The sequence below is a fragment of the Athene noctua genome, chromosome Z (genome assembly GCF_965140245.1).
Source record: "Athene noctua chromosome Z, bAthNoc1.hap1.1, whole genome shotgun sequence".
Lineage (NCBI taxonomy): Eukaryota > Metazoa > Chordata > Aves > Strigiformes > Strigidae > Athene > Athene noctua.
This window is the reverse complement of record NC_134077.1, coordinates 74,650,670-74,672,402: the sequence shown is the minus strand read 5'-3', so window position 1 is coordinate 74,672,402 and position 21,733 is coordinate 74,650,670. Positions and strand designations below refer to the sequence as shown.

At 41.0% G+C, this 21,733-nt stretch overlaps 1 protein-coding gene across 3 annotated transcripts in view; it reads right to left on the bottom strand.

Moving 5' to 3' along the window:
- Positions 1 to 300: 300 nt before the first annotated feature.
- Positions 301 to 21,733, bottom strand: part of DGKQ (diacylglycerol kinase theta) — a 101,459-nt gene continuing 80,026 nt past the window's right edge. The window contains exons 19-24 of one of the 3 annotated variants that reach the window (XR_012635499.1): positions 20,750 to 20,850; positions 15,547 to 15,693; positions 13,851 to 13,962; positions 8,736 to 8,888; positions 7,877 to 8,089; positions 7,477 to 7,569 (exon numbers count right to left, since the gene is read on the bottom strand). Coding sequence is in view for 1 of the 3 variants with exons in the window: in XM_074931689.1 (XP_074787790.1) it covers positions 7,471 to 7,569; positions 8,736 to 8,888; positions 13,851 to 13,962; positions 15,547 to 15,693; positions 20,750 to 20,850 (612 nt within the window). In the remaining 2 variants the exon portion in view is untranslated. Of the gene's footprint in view, positions 7,570 to 7,876; positions 8,090 to 8,735; positions 8,889 to 13,850; positions 14,200 to 15,546; positions 15,694 to 20,749; positions 20,851 to 21,733 lie in introns of those variants that run through there. The other 2 variants (XM_074931689.1, XR_012635500.1) reach the window with 2 other exon arrangements.

The window sequence follows — 21,733 nt, the reverse complement described above, 5'->3', positions numbered from 1 at the left end:
TGCTTAACACACTGTGGTGCTATCACAGAAAGATTTTACCAGTTACAAAGTACTACCCACAAAAATAAGGGTTCTAGAAGTGCTTGAATGTTGCAGGGGTCAAACTTAGTGTGCAGGTGTCATGTGAGAAACTAAAACCTACAAAGTACCACTGCTACAACACATCCACCCTCTAACTGAGCACAACCCAATCTCAGACAGGCAAGGCCACGGTATGGAAGTAGTGCCCAGCTGAAACAAAGCATGTTTCTGTCTGCAGAGTATATTTACTATTTTTAAAGCATGACTACTCCAAAAATATCCAGGATATAAGAGATGTTGTATTTTTCACAGACAAATTTTAGTTACAGATCTCTAGAACTTGTAAGAATACAGAATTTCCAGTCAGTGCAAAATGTACAATCAAATTAAACACAAAACACATATTGCGATATATATACAGAATTGTTATAACAACATTACCCAAGGACAAACATATGTTCAAATATAAGAGAAAAGTCCATCTTTTATAAATTACTATTTTAAAACCAATTAGTACACTAGGTATGTTATTTGCTGACAAGTTGCCACAGCATAGTGATTTGCAAGGCAGACACTGAGAAACAAGTTACATCGTTAAAAGCATGTTTCTGAGACCAATCCACAAGTGAAAGTGTGATAATGCATTACTGGTTTGAGACACACAAGGTGGAAACAGTTTTCAACCACTTCAATGCTTATACTTAGGCTTTTTTTCTTTCTGAGAATTATTAAGCAGACGCACAAAGAATAAGCACTAGACTAACTGAACTGTTCAATGGTCAATTTACCTTAGCTTGTGGGGCCAAGATGATTTACTACCAATGTATTAGAACATTCACAAGAAATGCTATAAGACATCTTAAGAGTATCTTCATATTAAAATAGCATTCATATAGCTGTTTGAAGTTGGATGATTTAAATAACCAGAGCTGAGATACAGTTATTTAAGCAATAGTCAAGCCATAGTTGGAGAAGAGTTAAGATGTCATGGGTGGTTCATAAGTAGGAGGGACACAAATCTATAGCAAATTACAAACTCTGTGATGCGTTGCACTCAAAGCAGAGATGCTCCCTGCCAATAACCAGAACTCGCAGCTTCAAGGTATTGATTGCTACTATCTACACAATTGCTAATTAAACTATCCCAAGGATAACTTGCTTTTGGCATGTACAGAGAGCTAGAGTTAAAACAGCTATTGCTATGCTACAGATCCCCAGAATTTTGCTTTAAAATAGTAGTTAGTGAAGGCTTTGTAAGCACCTAAAATTACACAATAAATAGCAATTCTTCAAGCACCTCTTGCTACCCGATTTGGCAAGATCAGCAGCACAAAGTAATGGATGCCATGGCAAGGCATGCTGCTAACTGTGTGACACAGGCACATGTCGATTTGTACCTTCCTTCCTTCAACAAGCAAAAGGACTAATGTGTGGCACACCCTGCAGAGAGTGAGAGGACTAGAAGTGCCAAACAGTCACCAGGCTCATAACATTGCTTGCAGTCAAGCATAAGGCTGGGCTCTTTGCACTTTAACCTGCAGTGATTTGCACGGGGGAAAAGTTCCACTTTTTACAGCTGATGTTTATATCAGGAGTTGCTGACAGAGGTGTAACAAAGGATATGCACAATATATATGAAGCCACATCTTCTGAAATTGTCTCCTAAATAACACGCTTGAGCTGTGCATTGACATGTTAAATGGGTGTGTTGCTAGTGTCCTCTTAAAAATACTTTCTTTCGGGATACATCTTTAACATCTACACACAGTTATTTCAGGGCTTCCCACCAACTTTTTCAACAACACTGCTCTGCTTATAAAACATTCTCATAAATTATCTTCACAAAAAATAAAGTCAATCTTTCAGAAAACATGTTCAATACAACATTTGTATCAGTAGAAATTCTGTCCATGGCAGAAAGGCCATCATCTGCATTTAAATCTCACTGAAGGGACATCACCAGGAATCTAATCCAGAAGGCAACTATTTCCTTAATTGTCACGGGAAGCAGAAACAATGCAGAAACACAGAAAGAGTGCACTGTTTCAACCAACATGCATGGGTTTACAATCAATAGTCGCTGTCCTGTAAACATTGAGACTGCTGGTCTAACTGCAGGTTAAGATTAGTAATTTGCATTCATTTCACTGCGTTCCACACATACAATGACTACACTGTTAAAAAAAATTACATTAAATAGCAAAAGGAACAAAGGCTTTGAGCTGGATCTCTCCTACAAGCCAAGTGTCAAACCAGTAAATGTTTACATTATAAATAAAACTAACATTACTTTTATGCATTATAAAAGCAGTCTATGAAACATAAATCTTAAAATAGCAGCCAATTTGTAATTGTTTAAAAATATATATGAACTTTCAGTCAGCCAGCTATAAATACATACTGTGATGGGAAGAAGATATAACTTCTCACTCCCAAGCAGGCTTTCAAGGAGAACACAGTATTAGAGATGGATGGGGACCAAGGGATGCTGCAGTAAGAGAAACTCTGAAACAGTTGCATTCTACAAACTTGTTTTCATCATTACCTGAAAGTGCATCTTTGCATCTGTAGAATCATCCCCATACGTACAAAAAAGTACAAACATTGCAATTTTGCCACACCCTAAGCCCATCTAACTTGCATTTTCTGTTACGTGCAAAAAGTGTATGAAGTGATACATGCACTGGTGGATAAAAGGATTCACTATAGGATTTAAGGGACTATAGGATAAAAGCCTGAAAATGAGGCAATGTTATCACCATGAATCCAAGGTAGTTCAATAGTTGCTGAGTCTTTGCTCCACAGCTGTTAAATAGCTGAAGTAGAAACTAATGAACAGTTTAAGCCCAATAGCCAAAGCTCTGTTTTATAGCAGGATCTCCATTCCCCTGCTCTCCACACACATTCATCACCACATACTGGTGCTTCTGTTACCAGTCTCAGTATAAAGGCTGGGCCCAAAGGGCAAGAAAAGCAACCTAGCAGAAGAGGAAAATGCACAGTTACTATGAAGGCTCCAAGGAAGAGGTGTTGAGGTGCAGGCTGAAACAGAGTATCTACTGCCAGGTCTCTCAGTTCCCACTGCAATGCACCCCCGGTTTCAGTGCTGAAGCATGGACTGGCAGCAGTACGTAACACAGGCCACACCTGCTCACACAGTCAGTGTGTTATAAAACACCCATGCAGCTGAATCTGTTGTGTCTTCAACATAAATCCTTTTTACGTGTCACAACAGCTCTCTTACCTTCTCTTCCCAAAATGAAGCTTCATTTAATAACGATACATTTATATGCCAAAAGACTGCTGCAGAGTAATGTGCACGTGTGAATGCTTATCGATTCCAAAGAGCTGATATTTGAAACAAGTACATTATTTGCTCTTTAAAGAAATGCAATCTGTACAACACTTGTAAGAGGTAAGAAGATTAATGAACAACTGGCTATAACAGTTCCTTATTTACGTCTTCTACAGCTACAGTTTTAAAAACTACAGCTTCTTGTAGTTTTTAAAATGCTGCAATAGCCATTGCCATTGATTTAGACACACAGAGACTTGATTAATATCTAGAAAGAGCAAGAGGACCTCAAACTATACACATGCAGAGACTATACACTAAACACAGTTGTGCTTTTGCTATATTGCCATTGTCTCGTTGGCACACGTCCCTTAGAAACATGTGGAACCAGTAGGAAAGTACACTCTACCTCCTGTCCAAAACTGGTGGCAGAAAGATCCAGAAGCAAGTGCTATCAGAACACTGTAATGCAGCAAAAACTGTAGAAGTAGGCACTGAGAAAGGAAATACAATAAAGCCTATTTTTAAAGGGTGTGTACATATGTATGTATACACATATATGTACACACACACACATATATAAATAAACAAAATTTTTTGGCAAAATAACAGTTTAATTTAAAAATCAATGCATTAAAAACATGAGAAGTTTAAACTATACACATCAAGTGTAAAAGCCATGGGGAAAAAGCAGCAAAGTTTCTGAAGTAGCACCTGTATCTCAGTGATGAGTTTCTGAATTTTGGTTCTCCTAATTCAAGACAGAGGTAATGTGTTTACCCATCAAAACAGATTTTAACCAACTGATCACCTTCTCTGGTCTGCAGTAGTGGGGCATCTGAAATGCACCATAATGTTCAGGACCTTTCTCACTCCCATGCTGGCAAAGTCTAGTAGGACACTAGTAAAAGGTCAGGAATGTGTAACCCAGCAGGAGAGATGCCATCTGTGCTATCTGTGCCTGCCATGGCTTACAGGCAAGGTAGAAAGTCAGGGCAGTGGAGAGAGGATGAAGGAATGTGCTCAGCATAGCAATGAGCCTGCATTTCTTCCCTGTCTATAAATTATGGTTCCTGGTTCTGCATCCCTGATGTTGATTAACACCTGTTTTGACAGAACCAAGCCTCTTCCCCAACATTTTTGTTACTGCATTATTTAAAGCACTTGGCCATATGACCACAAGGTTCTCACACAATGTTACTTGAACACTCAGTGCCGAGAATAATTTATCTGCTCACTATCATGTAAATTATACTGCATTGTTTTGTTCAAAGGAAAGGCTAAGTCAAAATGTTTCATATTAACTACAGAGTTATCTCCTCTTCAGGGAAGTGTTATATACTATGGAAAAAAATACTTCTCACATACTGTGTGTGATGCAAATGTCAAAAAAAAAAAATAAATCTTGATGTACTGGCCTTTACAGTACCTGAAACTGACACATCTTAATAGAGGGGTTAAATAGTGAGTTTCTCCTTTTAAAAGCTTGACTGGAGCCTTCCTATCTCAACTGCCCAGAAATCTGTTTTGTCTTCTAAGCATTATTTTATGACGCACAAAGACTTTAAATGCCAAATGTGTTTTTCTTAAGATACGTTTTCATTTCAGTGTGCCACTCATCTGCTCAAACTACATGTTGGAGTTGGTTTCTGGAAAAAAAAAAAAAGGGAATGAAAAAAGAAAACTCAAAGCTCTCCTGTCCTCCACCAGGATCCCCTCTGTCAGTTGTGAGAACACATTTGTACTTCTGTGCCACACTGCTACCACGATGCTATCCCTGAGACATACTTGGCTCATACAGTGTTCCAGGGATGGAAAATCCCCATGGAAGGATATGCCCCAGTAAAGGGCCCTCTCACTAAAATACTGTGACCCCACAGTTTCATGTTATTTCAGGTAACAGATGCTAAGAAACAGGGAGAACCAGCCAGGCCCTTAATGAGCCAAGAACATGAAACACTGTCAGCTGCATGCTGCAGAATTATCTGTATCTGGAAGAATAGTAAGACAGGCATATTTATTTGGGCTGCAGAAGATGGTCAGTACCAGCAAGCTTAAAGCTTATGCATGTCTTCTATAACGAAAAGTCAAGTTTTAGTGTCAGATCACTAAGAACAGAAGGAATCACTGGACAGGAAGGAGAGGCTACAGGCGGCTGCCACTTTTGCACAGCTGTTTTGCCTCTGTTTATAGCTTTAGCTGTATCATTCTGTTGCTATAGATGACTGTCTTGCAGCATCCACATTCACACCCTCATCTGCACCATGACTGGGAAGTAGAAAGTGCAGGTAATGCTCAGATGTTGCTGAAGCTGGCACAATGCTCAGAGTACAAACTGATCAAAAAGACCCAGCAAGAACTGCCTCAGCATGTAGCTGGCTCCAACACAAAATGGCTTTTGTATATTTCAGTTACACTGAAGTCCCCTGAAGCAGCTGCAGATATTTTTCTAGACACGGTGGCAAGAGGAACGCTCCTAAATGAATTCATCACTCAAGTGGCACATGTCATCCATAGTCAAATTAGTTATTACCATGCAATAAGGGACAAGTAAGCCCACTGGCTAGCTAAATGGGCTCTGGCCAACATGGCTTAAGTAGCTCCAAGCAGCAGATGTGTACAAGTGGCAAAACCATGCAGGTCCCCTGCACCACAGCTGGCTCAGAGGGCCCCTTGTGTATGACACTGATCTGAAGTGGAAGGTTCAGTCACCAGAGAACCATGGTCAGATGAGACCAGCAGAGATGTGAGTGAAGACCAACTCAACTACAGCTACAGACAGCAGATATATGTAGTGTATGACTGGACCAGCATGTATGCTCTAGCACCAGTCTCTAGCAGGAAGCTGTAAAAGAAGTACTGGATCCCCATATCTTCAGCAGATGGGTAAGCACAGAGAGATGATCTTGGTCTCATGGGAGATGACAGAGGAACAGTCTCTGAAGATCACACACTCATCTAAGTGAGAAAGAAAGTCACTTCTGTCCTTGGGCCTGAGCCTGGTAACAACAGCCACCAAGGACTTGAGAAGGCTGACCAGCTAAGTGAGTTTTCGTGACAGCTATCCCATTCCCAGCTACCTGAAGCCTACAGCATGTTACATGCACACTACAGGCTTCAACACCTCCTAAGGCTCCTCAGTGAAACTACACTGTACTTCAGTTCAGCTCTAAATAAGACTGTGCTAATCTACTTATATGAACACATATAGTGGTGATTCTTTTAGTCTTCGAGCTTGCTGTTAAATAACAGTCCAGCTGTGACAAATTAATGAAAATGAAACAGCACAAGTAAAGACAAGACAAAAAGTCTGGTGTCAAAGATAATAGTTCCAATGCCAGAAAAAAAATACAGTGTAATACTGCCTTGGGTATTCTCGTTCTTTTTTTTACATTAGATGGGTAGTTGCTGAAATTCAAGCGCCTTTTAAAACAGGCTTTGGCTGAATAAATAGGAGAAACTAAGCTGCACTTAATAACTTGCCCTACAAGCTGTTTCCCCTCCATTTATACTGTCCAAATACTGTTGAAGTAAACTCTCTGAAATATTTTGACTCAACTGTTCTTGTACTTTCTCTCTTCCTAGTGCGCAGGGCTCCTTTTATAGAAATTATTTCTCCTGTGTTTTGTATTCTTCTCTTAATGGTAATGCTGTTTCAGCTGTGCTATTTGGACTGATCTGAGTTCTCAGCAGCTCATGTCTTTGTGGGTTTTTTTGTTGGGAGGCTACTGTGAGCATTATTTTAAAGGAACACATTTTAATTTATGGAATAATGCACCGAAGTTTATCTATGGAATGATTTTCTTTAAGAAAAAGCTGGGAGGAGGGGAAGAGTCTTTGTGAAGATACAGAAATCTCACCATTTTGGAATCTCTGTTTGGCCTCAGTTTCTATATACATGAAAAACCAGGAAATGGCTTATGGAAAAGCAACCCAAAGTAAACATTTCAGATGAGACAAGTAGTACATAATAGCTATTTGTCATAATGAGGCACTGTCTTTGAAAGACGAAGTAGAACCCAGTACTATCAAAACATAATGAAAGGCACGCTCATCAGCAACCCTCTTCACCAGTTGTCTGCACTCAGTTTTTACTGAACCATCTTGGTATCTACAGTAGGTACGCTGCAGCACTTCTGAGCACAGCTCTCCACTTAGCGTCCTCCTTCAGAAACTGAAATGCTATCCACTCTCATCTCTCTCAGGCTTCCAGTTTTTTTCTGTTTCTGCTTGGATTTTTTCAACATATGGACCTAAACCAGAAAGTTTTAAAAGAAAGTGAGTATTAAAATATCTGTAGTCACCTGTAAGCAGACCTAAGGCAACTAACTACTAAACAAGTAAAATGTTGGAACTGCAACAGAAAAACATTTAAATACACAACTATCTGAAGCACCTATCCTTATAAAGCTACAGGATTAACAGCTTTTTTTACATAAACATATATACACATGTATGTATATGTATATAGATGTATAAGGATAGGTATGTGTGTGCATATATATTCATGTACACACATATACATACACATATATACAGATGACACTATTGGTCACTAACCTGATAGAAAGATAGAAATATTTCTCACTGGAAGGACAAGTTAGGTTTGTTCTCTCTCTCTTTCTCTTTTTCCCCCTTTCTCTCAGGAAAAGAACAAAGTTTAACATATTCCAAAACATCTGAGGTATCACCCTCTTTTTCACCCATTTTTCCTCTGCAGGGGCCATTGTTCTGGTAGCCCTTCCGGTAGAGCTACATATTCTCCGAGATTGCCTGTAGCAACAAATTTCTGTGAGTTAAAAAGGGATACTTAAGGTAGCAGACAAATGTGTAGACTGGTGTGCATGACAGTCAAGTACTGCAAAATGTTTATTTCACAGTTTCAATGTCAATAAAGAAGTTAAATTCTTAGGCAGCTGATGCTCTTTTCCTCCTACATACACATTGAGATATCAATGAAAAACACACACTGATTACTCCAACGTCTCTTTTGCTCAGACCCTCCTCCTCCATTATTCAGTTTTCTCCTTTGCTGCTCTCTGACAGACCTTCCCTCCTCCAGCACTGTCAGCAGATTGCTTCCTACCTTGCACACTGCAGTACTACCATCACCCTCATAACTGTGATCTGCTTCAGGGCAAGCAACACTGTCTGGAGATCTCAATACAGGGGAAAAAATTTATCACTAGGCTGAAGCTCAGGGACTACGTTTTTAAACACAAGCCTCATCCGAGCCCGTGGAAAAGGCCCTCAAACCATCCTCTGTAGAAACGGCTATGTGTTTATCCAACAGTTATCACACCATGCTAACTAGCTCCTTTAAAGTTAAACATTAGAACACAACAGACAAGCAATATAATATGGTAATACCCACTGGATAAACAAAGACAACTTGCTAAGACAAACCTACAGCCAGTACCTTTGGTCCTGCAGCAGAAATAATAATCTGGCCAGGGGCCTGTATCCAGGGCTCTCCATCAACTTGAACTGGAATTGGCTTTAGGAGGGTTACACGAAAATATGAGCCTTGGGCTATGCGGATTCCTGATCGAAAACCACCTTGGACTTGACCCTGTTAGGAAGTAAAAGCCAGGATATCAATCACCCCCATAAAGAAGCAGCACAAATATTAGCTACATTTAAAGTGGGTGGATAGAATTTTATTCTCACCTAGCATTTTAAGTTTCAAGTAAAAGAACTTCTTAGGCAAAATCTGCATAGGATGCCTTTACTGATGCAGCATTAATTATTTAAGTTAGTGCATAAAGAAGAACTCAGACACCCTTGCAGGCTGCCAGAGCCAAAATAACTTACACAGTTAAGTAATTTGTACACTCAGGCTGGCCAAATAGCATGCACTCACAAAGGTTTTGTTTGTTTCTACCTTCCCCCTCCATAATATAGTAAACACATTTTCAAAACACCTAACTATGCAACAGACACACGTGAAACTCAAAAGTCTAAAAGCACTTTATCAAACAGGGAGAGAGAATTTTGCCAAACTCAACTACATATATTCAACTACAGCTAAAAAGTGAAGCAAAGTGAATTTTGCAGCTACATGTTCTCTTGTGCAAAGTGTACAGACACCAAACATGGAGGTAAAAACCTTAACAGAAGCACAAGTTTGTTAGCATTTATATTCCAAATCAACAGGTAAATCCTTGTTGCTTCTCACATCACAAAAATTTTAAGGATCTCTACCAAACCACTTCTTTCAATGGAATGTTTTGTATTTGTCTTCCTTAAAAGATCTAAATTACAAAACAGTAAAGTTGGCCAACACCAAAGGTTGAGCTGCACAAACAATTTCAAGCACCCCCCTTTCCTTCGTGGTTGTATGGATTGTCACAGTTACCTGACCACTAATACTTTTTCAGCAGCAGATTTCATAAGACAGTGAAATATAAAGACAAAAATAACCCACTATCTTACAGGACTGCATTGCTAATAGCAGGCCATTGTAAAAATATCTAATACATGGAAGAATTAAAGTTACACAAATTGAGTCACAATATTCTTTGCAGAACTGGCATACCATCTGCTTCACATAGCACTTGGATCAAGAGCAGGTAGCATCAGATTCTCAGAGACAGGTGTTAGGAAGCCTGTGGCAGATAAATATAAAGCCACCTGTCTGCCCTCATTTTGATAAGGTATGACAAGATTTTTCACAAATACACTATCTAAGTGAAGAGTGGGTGTTTCTGAAATATTAAAATAAAATCTTATTTTAATGCCATGAACTGTTTGGTTTTGACACCATGATATCTGTTATGAGAATGCTAGTGCATTGCATAATACTTATATATATATATTTGCATTTCACATATATGTTTACATATATGTTTCTGGCCTCGGTTCAAAGCCTACTGAAGCCATGAAGCACTTCTCTCTGCACTTTTAACAAGTTCTTCACACTCCTATTACTTCTTCATATCCAATCACAGGTTTCTTCAGTTTCTATTCCATCTTTTTTCAGTTTCTATTCCATCTTTCATAGTCTGGCACCTAAATATGGATCTTCAGGCCAGGCCAATGAAGAGGTGATGAGAAGGCACTTCAGTCCATGAACAGGCAACACCAGCTGCAGCTGAACTCCTAACATCCACACACTTTGTGGACGGAGCGCTGATGCTGCCAATGAATTCTGTTTATGGTCTATAACCAGTTCTGTGTGACACAGCAAGTACCTGAATAAATAATGGTATAACCTTAACACAGATGTGTATTTCTTCATAGACTCGCTTCACAGGGAAGTCTGCTGCCTCCCTGGGGCCTGTGTCAAGGACCTCACAGCAAAACTCCCCCCCCTAGTGAGACCCAAGGACTACTACCCTCTCCTGTTTTTTCAGGTAGGTAGTGATGACATCATGAGGAGAAGGCCTAAAGCAATGAAGAGAGATTTCAGGTCCTTGGGAAAACTGCTTAAGGGGTCATGGGCACAAATTGTGTTCTCCTCCATCCCTTCGGTTGGGGGGATGGATGAGGAAGATTATAGGAGAATTCAGCAGATGAACGAGTGGCTCCAAGACTGGTGTTACCATCAGGGCTTTGGATTTTTCAATCATGGGTTGATATAAAGGGCACCTGACCTTTTGTAATCAGATGGAATGAACCTGTCCCTGAGGTGGAAGAGATCTTGGGGCAGGAGTTAGCTGGGCTCATTGAGAGAGCTTTAAACTAGATTTGAAGGGGGAAGGGGGAAAAACATCAGCCCATCTGAAGTGCATGTATACCAATGCACACAGCATGGGTAACAAACAGGAGGAGCTTGAATCCATGATGAAACAGGAAAATTACGATGTTGTTGCTATTACAGAAACATGGTGGAGTGTCCTCCATGAGTGGAGTGCGCCAACAGATGGGTACAAGCTCTTTAGGACGGACAGACAAGGAAGAAGAGGTGGTGGGGTGGCTCTCTATGTTAAGGACAAGTACAAGTCCTAAACATACAGAGTACAATATAGTGAAGACAGGGTGGAGTGTCTTTGCGTTAGAATCAGGGGGAAGGCCAACAGGGCAGATGTTGTAGTAGGAGTCTACTATAGGCCACTTACCCAGGAAAGAGAGGTGGATGAGATATTTTATAGGCATTTAGGTGAAATCTCATGATCGCTTGCCCTTGTTCTTGTGGGTGACTTAAGTTCCCAGACATCTGCTGGAAATACAACTCAGAGAGCGAGACCAGTCCTGCAGATTCCTGGAGTGTGTGGCAGATAACGTCCTGACACAGCTGGTGAGTGAACTGACCAGAGAAGGTGCCCTGCTGGATCTCATCTTTGTGAACAGAGAAGGACTGGTGGATGATGTGGTGGTTGGAGGCTGACTAGGGCACAGCGATCACGAAATAATAGTGTTCTCTATTCTTAGAGAGGTCAGGAGGGGGCTAAGCAGGACTGACATCCTGGACTTCAGAAGGGCTGAGTTTGTCTTGTTTAGGCACATGCTTGAAAGGATCCCCTGGGAGACTATCCTGAAGGGTACAGGGGCCCAGGAAGGCTGGGCGCTCTTTAAGAAGGAAGTGTTAATGGCTCAGGAGCAGGCGGTCCCCAGGTGCTCTAAGAGAAGCTGGCGACAGAGAAGACCACCCTGGCTGAACGGGGGACTTTGGCTGCAACTCAGGGAAAAAAGGAAAGTTTACAGCTTCTGGAAGAAGGGGCTAGCCAATCACAGTGATTCCAAAGAGGCTGTGAGGCTATGCAGGGTGGAAATCAGGAGGGCTAAAGCCCAACTGGAAATTAATCTGGCCTCAGCAATCAAGGACAACAAGAAAAGTTTCTATAAGTATGTCCGTAGCTAAAGAAAGACCAGGGAGAGTCTCCATCCCCTGCTAGATGCAGGAGAACATGTGGGAACAAGTGATGAGGAGGCTGAGGTGCTTAATGTCTTCTTTGCCTCAGTCTTTAATAACAAGATTAGTTGTATTGAGGAAATCCAGCCCCCACAGCCAGAATACAGAGACTGGGAGAACGACCCCCCTGCAATCCAGGAGACAGTCAGTGACCTGCTGCATCACACAGACACACACAAGTCTATGGGACCAGATGGGATACACCCGAGGGTGCTGAAGGAGCTGGCTGGGGTGCTCGCCAAGCCACTTTCCATCATTTACCAGCAGTCCTGGCTGAGCAGGGAGGTCCTGACTGATTGGAAATTGGCCCGTGTGACGCCCATCTATAAGAAGTGTCGGAAGGATGATCCGGGAAATTACAGGCCTGTCAACTTGACTTTGGTGCCCAGGAAGCTGCTTGACAAACCTGGTCTCCTTCTACAACAGGGAGACCTGCTTATTGGGTGAGGGAAAGGCTGTGGATGTAATTTACCTTGACTTTAGCAAGGCCTTTGACACCATCTCCCACAGCATTCTTCTGGCAAAAATGGCTGCTCAAGGCTTGGACAATCAAATGCTTCGCTGGGTAAAAAACTGGCTGGATGAACAGGTCCAGACAGTTGTGGTAAATAGAATTAATTCCAGTCGGCAGCCGGTCATGAGTGGTCTTCCCCAGGGCTCAGTTTTGGGGCCCCTCCTTTTTAACATCTTTATTGATGATCTGGACAAGGGGATCGAGTGCACCCTCAGTCAGTTTGCAGGTGACACCCAGTTGGGTGGGAGTGTTGATCTGCTCGAGGGTAGGGAGGCTCTGCAGAGAGACCTGGACAGGCTGGAGCCATGGGCTGAGCCCAACGGGAGGAGTTTCAATAAGGGCAAATTCCGAGGGCTGCCCTTGGGCCACAACAACCCCCAGCAGCGCTACAGGCTTGGGTAGGAGTGGCTGGAGAGCTGCCAGTCAGAGAGGGACCTGGGGGTGCTGATTGACAGCCGGCTGAACAGGAGCCAGCAGTGTGCCCAGGGGGCCAAGAAGGCCAATGGCATCCTGGCTTGTGTCAGCAATAGCGTGGCCAGCAGGGGCAGGGAAGGGATCTCACCCCTGTACTGGCACTGGTGAGGCCGCCCCTTGATGACTGGGTTCAGTTTTGGGCCCCTCACTCCAAAAAGGACATTGAATGACTCGAGCGTGTCCAGAGAAGGGCAACGGAGCTGGTGCAGGGTCTGGAGCACAGGTCGTACGAGGAGCAGCTGAGGGAACTGGGGGTGTTTAGTCTGGAGAAGAGGAGGCTGAGGGGAGACCTTATCACCCTCTACAGCTACCTGAAAGGAGGGTGCAGAGAGCTGGGGATAAGCCTGTTTAACCAAGTAGTAAGCGACAGAACAAGAGGTAATGGTCTCAAGTTGCACCTGGGAAGGTTTAGACTAGATGTCTGGAAGCATTTCTTTCCAGAAGGGGTTGTTAGGTGTTGGAATGGACTGTCCAGGGAGGTGGTGGAGTCCCCATCCCTGGAGGTGTTTAGGAGTCGGGCTGACATAGTGCTGAGGGATCTGGTGTAGTTGGGAACTGTCAGTGCTAGGTTAACAGTTGGACTAGATGGTCTTCAAGGTCCTTTCCAACCTAGTTGATTCTGTGATTCTTAGGACACTGTTACAAAAATAAACCAGTCTGAGAAGTCTGTTCTTACTGGGATGCTAACTTACCATGTGAACGACACCCGTCACACCAACAACTTCCAGCAGGCCGTCATCAATGCGTGGTTTCTCAAAGCGGTTATCACTCTCAGACCCCCAGAGATCAGCTCCAGACCCCCAGCTGCATAGAGAGCACACCACAGTTACTGTCCATGGACCTGCCATCTGTCACAGAGCACCTGCCCAGTGATCTGAGAGAGGTGGCTGGTTCACCATACTTCAAAAGCTAGACACTCCAAGCTGGAGGACAACACAGATTTCCCGTGCCATAAAAGCAGGAAGTGTTTTCCTAAAATTTGGAAGACTTCTGACCAGATCTTTTAGGAGTGAAAGAAGGAGTGAAGTAAGTAGTTTCTATCTGAAAAAAAAAAAAAAGAGTAGGTAAGAGAAAGTAACTCCAAAGAGTTTTAGTTTGCTGGGAAATACAGATTACAGCTACACCAATCCCTAACTTCCAAGACTTAACTTAACTGGTCTCGAAAATATTCATGGAAGCTACTGAAGAGAAACTAAAGCTAAAACAAGTATCAAGATTTTATTCTTGTACCTGGCCAAACTCACTTGCAGTTAAGCAGATATTCTTGTATTTCAATCCTCTGAAACGCTTCTGACAATTTAATGGTATGTTGCCTTTTGTGCAGTATTGACCCTCCTTACTCAAATCACTTGCTTATTGCTTTAGTGCACTGACTGCTCATTACTAATCATGATCTTTTCTTCTCCACAGTTCTTATGTGCAATGTATACTTATGTATATGCATGTGCACATACATGTGTGTACATGTAAATATACAAGAATAAAAAGTTGAAACATTTTCAGACTAAAACAGAAATAAATACAGATAGTTTAAGATAAAAGTGTACTTGAAAAAAATAGGATGGCAGCACTTATTACCTGCTGGTTTTGTGCGATCAAAAAACTTGCCTCTACCAACAGCACAGGTAAGTTAGCCAGATTTCCTGCAGATCTGCCCTCCTTTCTTCCACAGCAGTAACTCTAGTTCCCTGCAGATGTGAGGGCAGTCCCCAAAACCTTGCAAAAGGTACCTGAACTATGGGTTTTCCACAGCTACCAGATTAGCATCATCAACTCCTCATATACTGACCAGCTGGCTGTAGGACCTGGACACTGTTTGACAGCTGAATCCTGGCTGGCCTTCACTGCAGTAACTGCTTAGGTACCTGGTCTCTGGCATGCCAGAAAGTGTGTGCAAGTTGATAATCTCTGATCCTTCTGCAAGTCGTGGTGAATTCTGGCAGACCATTCAAACAGTTTGGGGGAGAAGGAAAATGGTAGTGGACAGAAGCTACAGACCTATAACCATGCCTAGAAAGTAATGTTTTACTAAAAAACTGCTCCAACAAAGTCTGAAGACCTTTGGTGAGGAAATAACTCCAAATTACTATTAGGACACAGAAGAACTAGCAAATGTAAGGGGGTTTGCACTGGGAAAATAAGATAGTACCACCTTTATGAGAAGTGAGATTGTGAGTTTCCAGGAAACAGAAAAACAATGTCAAAATGGTATTAACTAGGCACAGTTGCAAAGCTAGCAAGTCAGGCAATAATCAAATATACCCAGTAACAACCATCTATTAATCCAGACCATTTAACATTTTATCTAACCATTTGACATTTGATGCTTAAATACCAAGCAGCACTTCCAAACATACAGCCACACAGGATCCTTCCTCTCCTTTTTACCTGGGTATATTAATAAAAATTAGTCCTTCTATACTTGGTAACTCCACCTCGTGCTGGTCCACTTGAAGCTTTATGTCTTTGTGAAGATTTCTGGTATGACTTATCTTCTGCAGCCCAACTTTCACGTAAACTCCTTTGTTGTGAAACCTAGGAGCAGATAAGCATTATGTAACTATAAGGCAAGGTCCTACATAGCACTCTTCCTTTAACATCTAACAGTACTGTCCTCCATCAGGTATGTTGAAAGTTTTACAGTTAAAACTCTCTCCAAGTTCTTGTAGCTTTGCTGCAGAAACAAAGCATAGGCCACAAACTGCTACTTTATACACCCTTTACTTAAGTGATGATTTGTGCTGTTGAAGCACGTGGAGATCTGTGAAATTTTATTACAGAAAAATCATCTCTTCTTAAAGCATTGCCTGAATGCAATGCCTCTTTGAAATGTAAGCTTCTGGGCTAGAAAATTAAGACCTAGAGGTCTTCAAGAAACATTTTAAAATGTTTTGTCATGCAATGCTAGAATAATTAAGGCACAAAATCCTTTGCAAGTCTTTGCTTTACATATCGCTAATTCATTTGAAATATACTCAGCTGTAGAAACTTTAAACATGCTTAGTAATGTTAACCTGTGACAGAGCTCTAACATCTCTAATTTTAGAGTAAAAAAAGATGAGGAAGACTTTATGCCATCCCTAGAAATGTCAACATATTTTAAGAATAACGTAAACAAATGTTAGTTAAACATGCACAGTATTTTCTTCTATAATGGATATCTTTGGATACATGGCCTTCAGGGCACCCTTAAAATAAAAACCATACATTTCCATTACTTGACCCTACTAGCACATGGGTGTCATTTGAATCCAACTCTGCAAAATCTCTCTAGCATTATGTGTAAATATTGTAGACATTCAAGTGGGGAAGACAGCCAGTTTAGCATGTGGGTTATAGTCAATTCAGACAGAGGCTGTTCAGTTCTTTTAAATTATTACACTGGGAATGATTAGTCCTACACATCAACAGTTTTAACAGCACTGAATTAAAGGTACCTGACATAACACCATTTAACATACGCTTCTACTCTAGAAAAGACAATAAGACATACCTATGCTAAGACAGGTTTTGTCTCATTTGGATACAAATCAAACAAGACAGAATATCAGCAGGAAGCACAATACTTTAAATATCTCCAAGAAGTATTAGTTTTAGTGGCATGAAGAAGGAAAAAAAGAATATGACACAGTATCATAACTGCAGACAGTTCTGAACTACATGACTTCTAAGAAACACTTATTGACCACTGACATCCACAGGATCCAGAGAAATTGGATACAGCACCCCGTGACGCACAGCAAAGGGTAAATCTGTCAGAGATTAAATCTATCGCTCCATTCTTGTGTATTTATTCAATTTCATTTATGTATCTTATTAGGACAGTAAGACCAAATAACAATGAACAAACTGATTTCTCTGATACCATGCCAATTCCTACCCAATGGTTTTGAAGGTGACTGAAAGATTTTATGATTAGTATAGCCAGCCAAGCTTGGAAGGCTGGTCTTGGCACATCCACCACTAGAGAGAATCACCACCCCTCTTTGCACGTCTACATGTGGAACATGAGCTGGAGAGAAAGTGTCCGTGGAAGTTGTCAGTCTACCGCTAGCAGTAGCAAATAACATACTAGCTTGCTCACTTGGGTAGAAAGAATATGCTTCTCCTAAAGCAAACTCTTGGTTAGATACATTTTGGAGACAGTAGTTTCACCAGTTAATTAGCAAGGCAGGAGCAATATAAGGTGTCTCCAACACCTTATTTGTGCTGAAGGAAATCAAGGTTTGTATTAGGTGAGAGCCACATTGCAGTCACTGCTGTAAATGACACTGATAGGGCAGGGTGTTACATGGAACTCATCCATCCCCATGTCCTGCATCAGCTCAGCTGCAACACTTGCATCATTATGCCATCCTAGAACTATTCTGTATGCTCTCTAGAGAACAGACATGAAAGCAACATCCTACCGCTCCAATGAGTTTGGGGATTTGATCTATACAGCTCAGGAATCACCCTTTGGTTTATTTTTCTACAGAAGATACACTACAGTTACAGCAAACATTCACATACTACCCGATGTCCCACAGGCTACACTTACAAAGCTACATAGACCCTTCCTGAGGGACATGCAGAAGAGTGGACTGATTCTTCAGTTTAGCTAATTGAGTATCTCATAATAGATAAAGTTAAAAGGTGATCCTACATATGACCAGTTTCATGAAGTATTAAACAAGTATTTAAGTACTGCAATACTGTATGTATCTTTCATAGAGCAAATTGAAAAACACCCTTTACTCTTTTAAGTCTCATGACTCAGGGAGACACTGTAGCATCAATTTACACTGTCAGTTTAATCATCTCTGTGGCTGTAGATGCAGCAATCAACCCTGGTGGCCAGAGGAAGCAAGACCACCAGTTACTGCTTTCCAAGCTTTCATGAAAACAAAATAAAGAAGCCAGTCTTCAAAAGTCATGAAGAAAAAAATGAGCTCATGCAGAAAGCCAGAATTCTCAGAACTCTTGCCAACTGCAGCACACCCAGAAGGGCAGGTTTGAGGAACTCCTTCGGAAAGGTGATGGATAAGAGATCTGTGTGCCAGGCTCTTTTAAATGAAATGCAACTTCCCATGAGCGCTAATAAACAGCTAAGTAACATCTCTCAGGAGGAGACGTCTTAGAACTGCAGCACACAGTACGGAAAGCTATCGAGCAAAACAAAATGACTGCCTTTTATCTAGTCCTGCAATTCAACAAGCCCACCACTGGGTGGGAAACCACCACCACACAAGGTAAGAGCTCTGACCTATAATTAGTATCTGTTTTGGCACTTTTATTAGGGTGATCTTACCGACTGGGAAAAAACTTTACCAGGTTCACATAAAGAGGTCCCAAGATGGAAAAAAATGAGTTTAGACAGGAGCAGTTGTAACATTTTAAAACCCAGAACCGACAAATCAACCAATCAATAGTTTCAAACCTTCTGTCCACCAAGAGAGAGAACAGCTTTGTAAAACAATTCTAAACTTGCATTAAATCGTGCAGAACACTCTCTTTGCCTTACCTTACATCCCGAAAACTGCCTGCCACAGCAGTCTCCTGCCAATTTTGGACAGCACAAACAAGATGTGGTCTCTTCTGTAATAGGCAACCCTAAAGACTGCTCCAGGATCCCATGGGAATGGGGGAATGAAGGCAGATGCCCTGATCCTTTTAACTTTCACGCTGTGAAAAACACTCACATAGCTTGGCACTCAACAACGTAAAACCCATCACTGCCACAACATACATTACTTCTATCTGCCCTGCAATGCAAATTTAGCACTAAATTCCCTGAAGTCATCACTGCACTGTGAACTGTCAGCCAAAGGTAAGGAGTCCTGAGCATGTAAAGAAACTCTACAGCTTGAGGTCAGAGAGCACACAGCTTTAGAACATTTATCAGCTTAAGGTTTTGATTCAGAAGAGCACTCAAGCCCATTTCTCTTCCAAGGTTACCTGAAATTTCTGTTGTCACAACCTGAAACTTCCTGTTCTGCTCTCAAGAGCAGGCAGTTCACATGGCAGCATCAGTTGCATCTAGCATTAAGTAGCCACCCTTCCTAGCCAATTTACTGAAAATAATTTTTAAAAAATGCTAATCTTGCTGGTAAGAGTGTGTCCTTGCATGTAATGGGAAAGGGTAGAGCTATAAATTTTAACAATCATTATCAGAGGCAGTGAAAAGTAATAATCATGTGTCAGCACTGTTAGCCTGCACAAGCTGTTTGTCTTCTGCAAAACCATACCACGGTATCAATTCAGTATTTCATGTTTCTTTTCCAGATCTTAAATCACAGAAATATACAACCCTTCAGATTTATCAAACCACCCCACCAGTCTTCCTTCCCACATGTCCTTCAAGACATCTTGCTTGCATGCTGTCCAAATACGAATGTAAAAGGTCTGCAAGAATGGTACCAAGTCCTTACCCATCGCACTGCAGGTGCTGCACACTGTGAACTGAGATACAGATTTAAGGGATGAAAAGCACACAGGGCAATAGAAGTCTAAGTATAATCCTTAAATACAGTGGCAATAAGAAAAGGACACACCGTTTAAAGTGCTGCAACTTTGCAAAGTCGAGCTAGTATATTTTAAAGGCAGAATGAACATAATTGTACAATTAATGTGTTATATCTAGAACCGCTATAACCAAACTTATTGCCCGATTTTACTACCTAAATTGTTTTTAATCCAGTGGACTGAAAATGCAAACCAGTGCCTAATATTAAGTTATGTACCACAAATAATATCCTGTCCTACTCTGATTTTAAGAAAAAACCATGAGCAAAGCCTGAAATGATAGACAGAACACTGCAAGATAGGTGGGATTACACTTTCTTACACTCATAACAGGTCAGAGAATATTTTTAATAGTCCAGATTTGAATACTGCGTAGTTGTAACCTGCTGTAACTCTCTCTGACAACCAAGAGACAATTTAGAGTACATTTACTCACATTGGGGAAAGCAGATAAAACCAGTTTCTACAAGGAATTACTGATTAATTACACAAATATGATTTCTTTTTCTTATCAATTTCAGTGATTACGGGAAGAATAAGAATTACTATTATTGATTGATCTGCATGCCAGAAAGGAGGAAGGTCTCTCTTCACACCTTTTTAATCACTTGAGAGAGAGATCTTTTTTTTTGTCCTCATTACCAGACTGCAGGCACGACCACAGCACTAAGCAAGGGTGGGAAAGGTACAAGTAAGTTCTGAACAGCGTGTTTATTCCTCATGTAGCAGCACTGCCCTCCCCCTTGCTAAAGGCTTTGAATAAGAGATATTTCTACTACCCCAAAATTTCACTGAATTCAACATTGCAGTTATTGGCAAATAACTATGCTGAATAATAATGCCAGGGCTTCTGAAACTTGCTTTGGTGCTCTCTCTTGGTTAAAAAAGCAGAAAAAAACCCCCTAAACCACCCTAAATTCTGTGTCTTACGAGTTCCTGACTAACTTAATTTCTCCCTGTGCCAGCTCTGCCTCAAGCAATATTGTTTGTGGATACCTGTAGCATTTCAAGATTATCAGCCATAGTGTAAGTTGCAAGTTATTCAATACCACAGTTCATCCTTTAACCCTGGTTTCCCCAGGCTTACCTGCTATTAAATTTCCCTGGTTCTTCTTCTCTAGCATGATGAAAGTCCAAGCTCAACTCTGCATCAATGCCAAGACCACAGTAATTGTTCATCTGTACAATCTGACAAAAAAAATATTGTATTATTTCCTCATGTTTATAAATGAAGATGTTACGAAGTTTTTCAAGAAAAGAAAGCTTTGCAGATTATCCTTCCAAGTCACTTGCATCTTGACAGATTCTGGAAAACATTTTCCAAAACACTGCACTAAAAATAAAGCTGCACAGACAATTGTTGACATATGTAGTCATTATTTCCAAAGTATCAGAAACTTCAAAATGTAATTGTAATTGCAAATAACAAGCATAATAAGACAGAAATAAAAACAAATGCAGAAATAGAACCAACCCAGCTTCTCAAAGTGATTCTGTGTGGTAGCGACACAAGTTACTGAACATTAAACGCCACAATTATTTTTGGCATCAGTCATGGAGTTATCATGACATCACTGGAAAGATGCTATTCCTTACTTTAGAAGGTGACTGATTTAGGCCAGATCAGTGAAGAACTTGACTTCACCTACTCAGCTGAATTTTAAATAGTTTCCCTATATGCCAATCTCAAGTTTCTACAGATCTCATCCATTTCTGCAATTAATTCTTACTTTGCATGTCAGTTCATTCCATAGCTTTTCTATCCTAGTCCTTAACTCTCCCACGCTTCACCCATAATAAGAAGATTAGGCACTCAGGGAAAAACAACCCTTGTCTCCATGGCATGAAAAACAGTAGGAACCTGAGCAACCTAAATCCTCCAATTGACACATAATGCCTAGGATTTTCCAGTGACTGGATGAAAATCTTAGAGAACTGCTACTATTATTACAATATCCTACTTTCTTTTTGCCACCCCCTTGTTCAGTTTCTTTCTTTTGTCTGAAGATAAAGAACCAGGATTCACACAAAGCTCAGAAATCACCATCTACAACAAGTATTTTTATTTTCC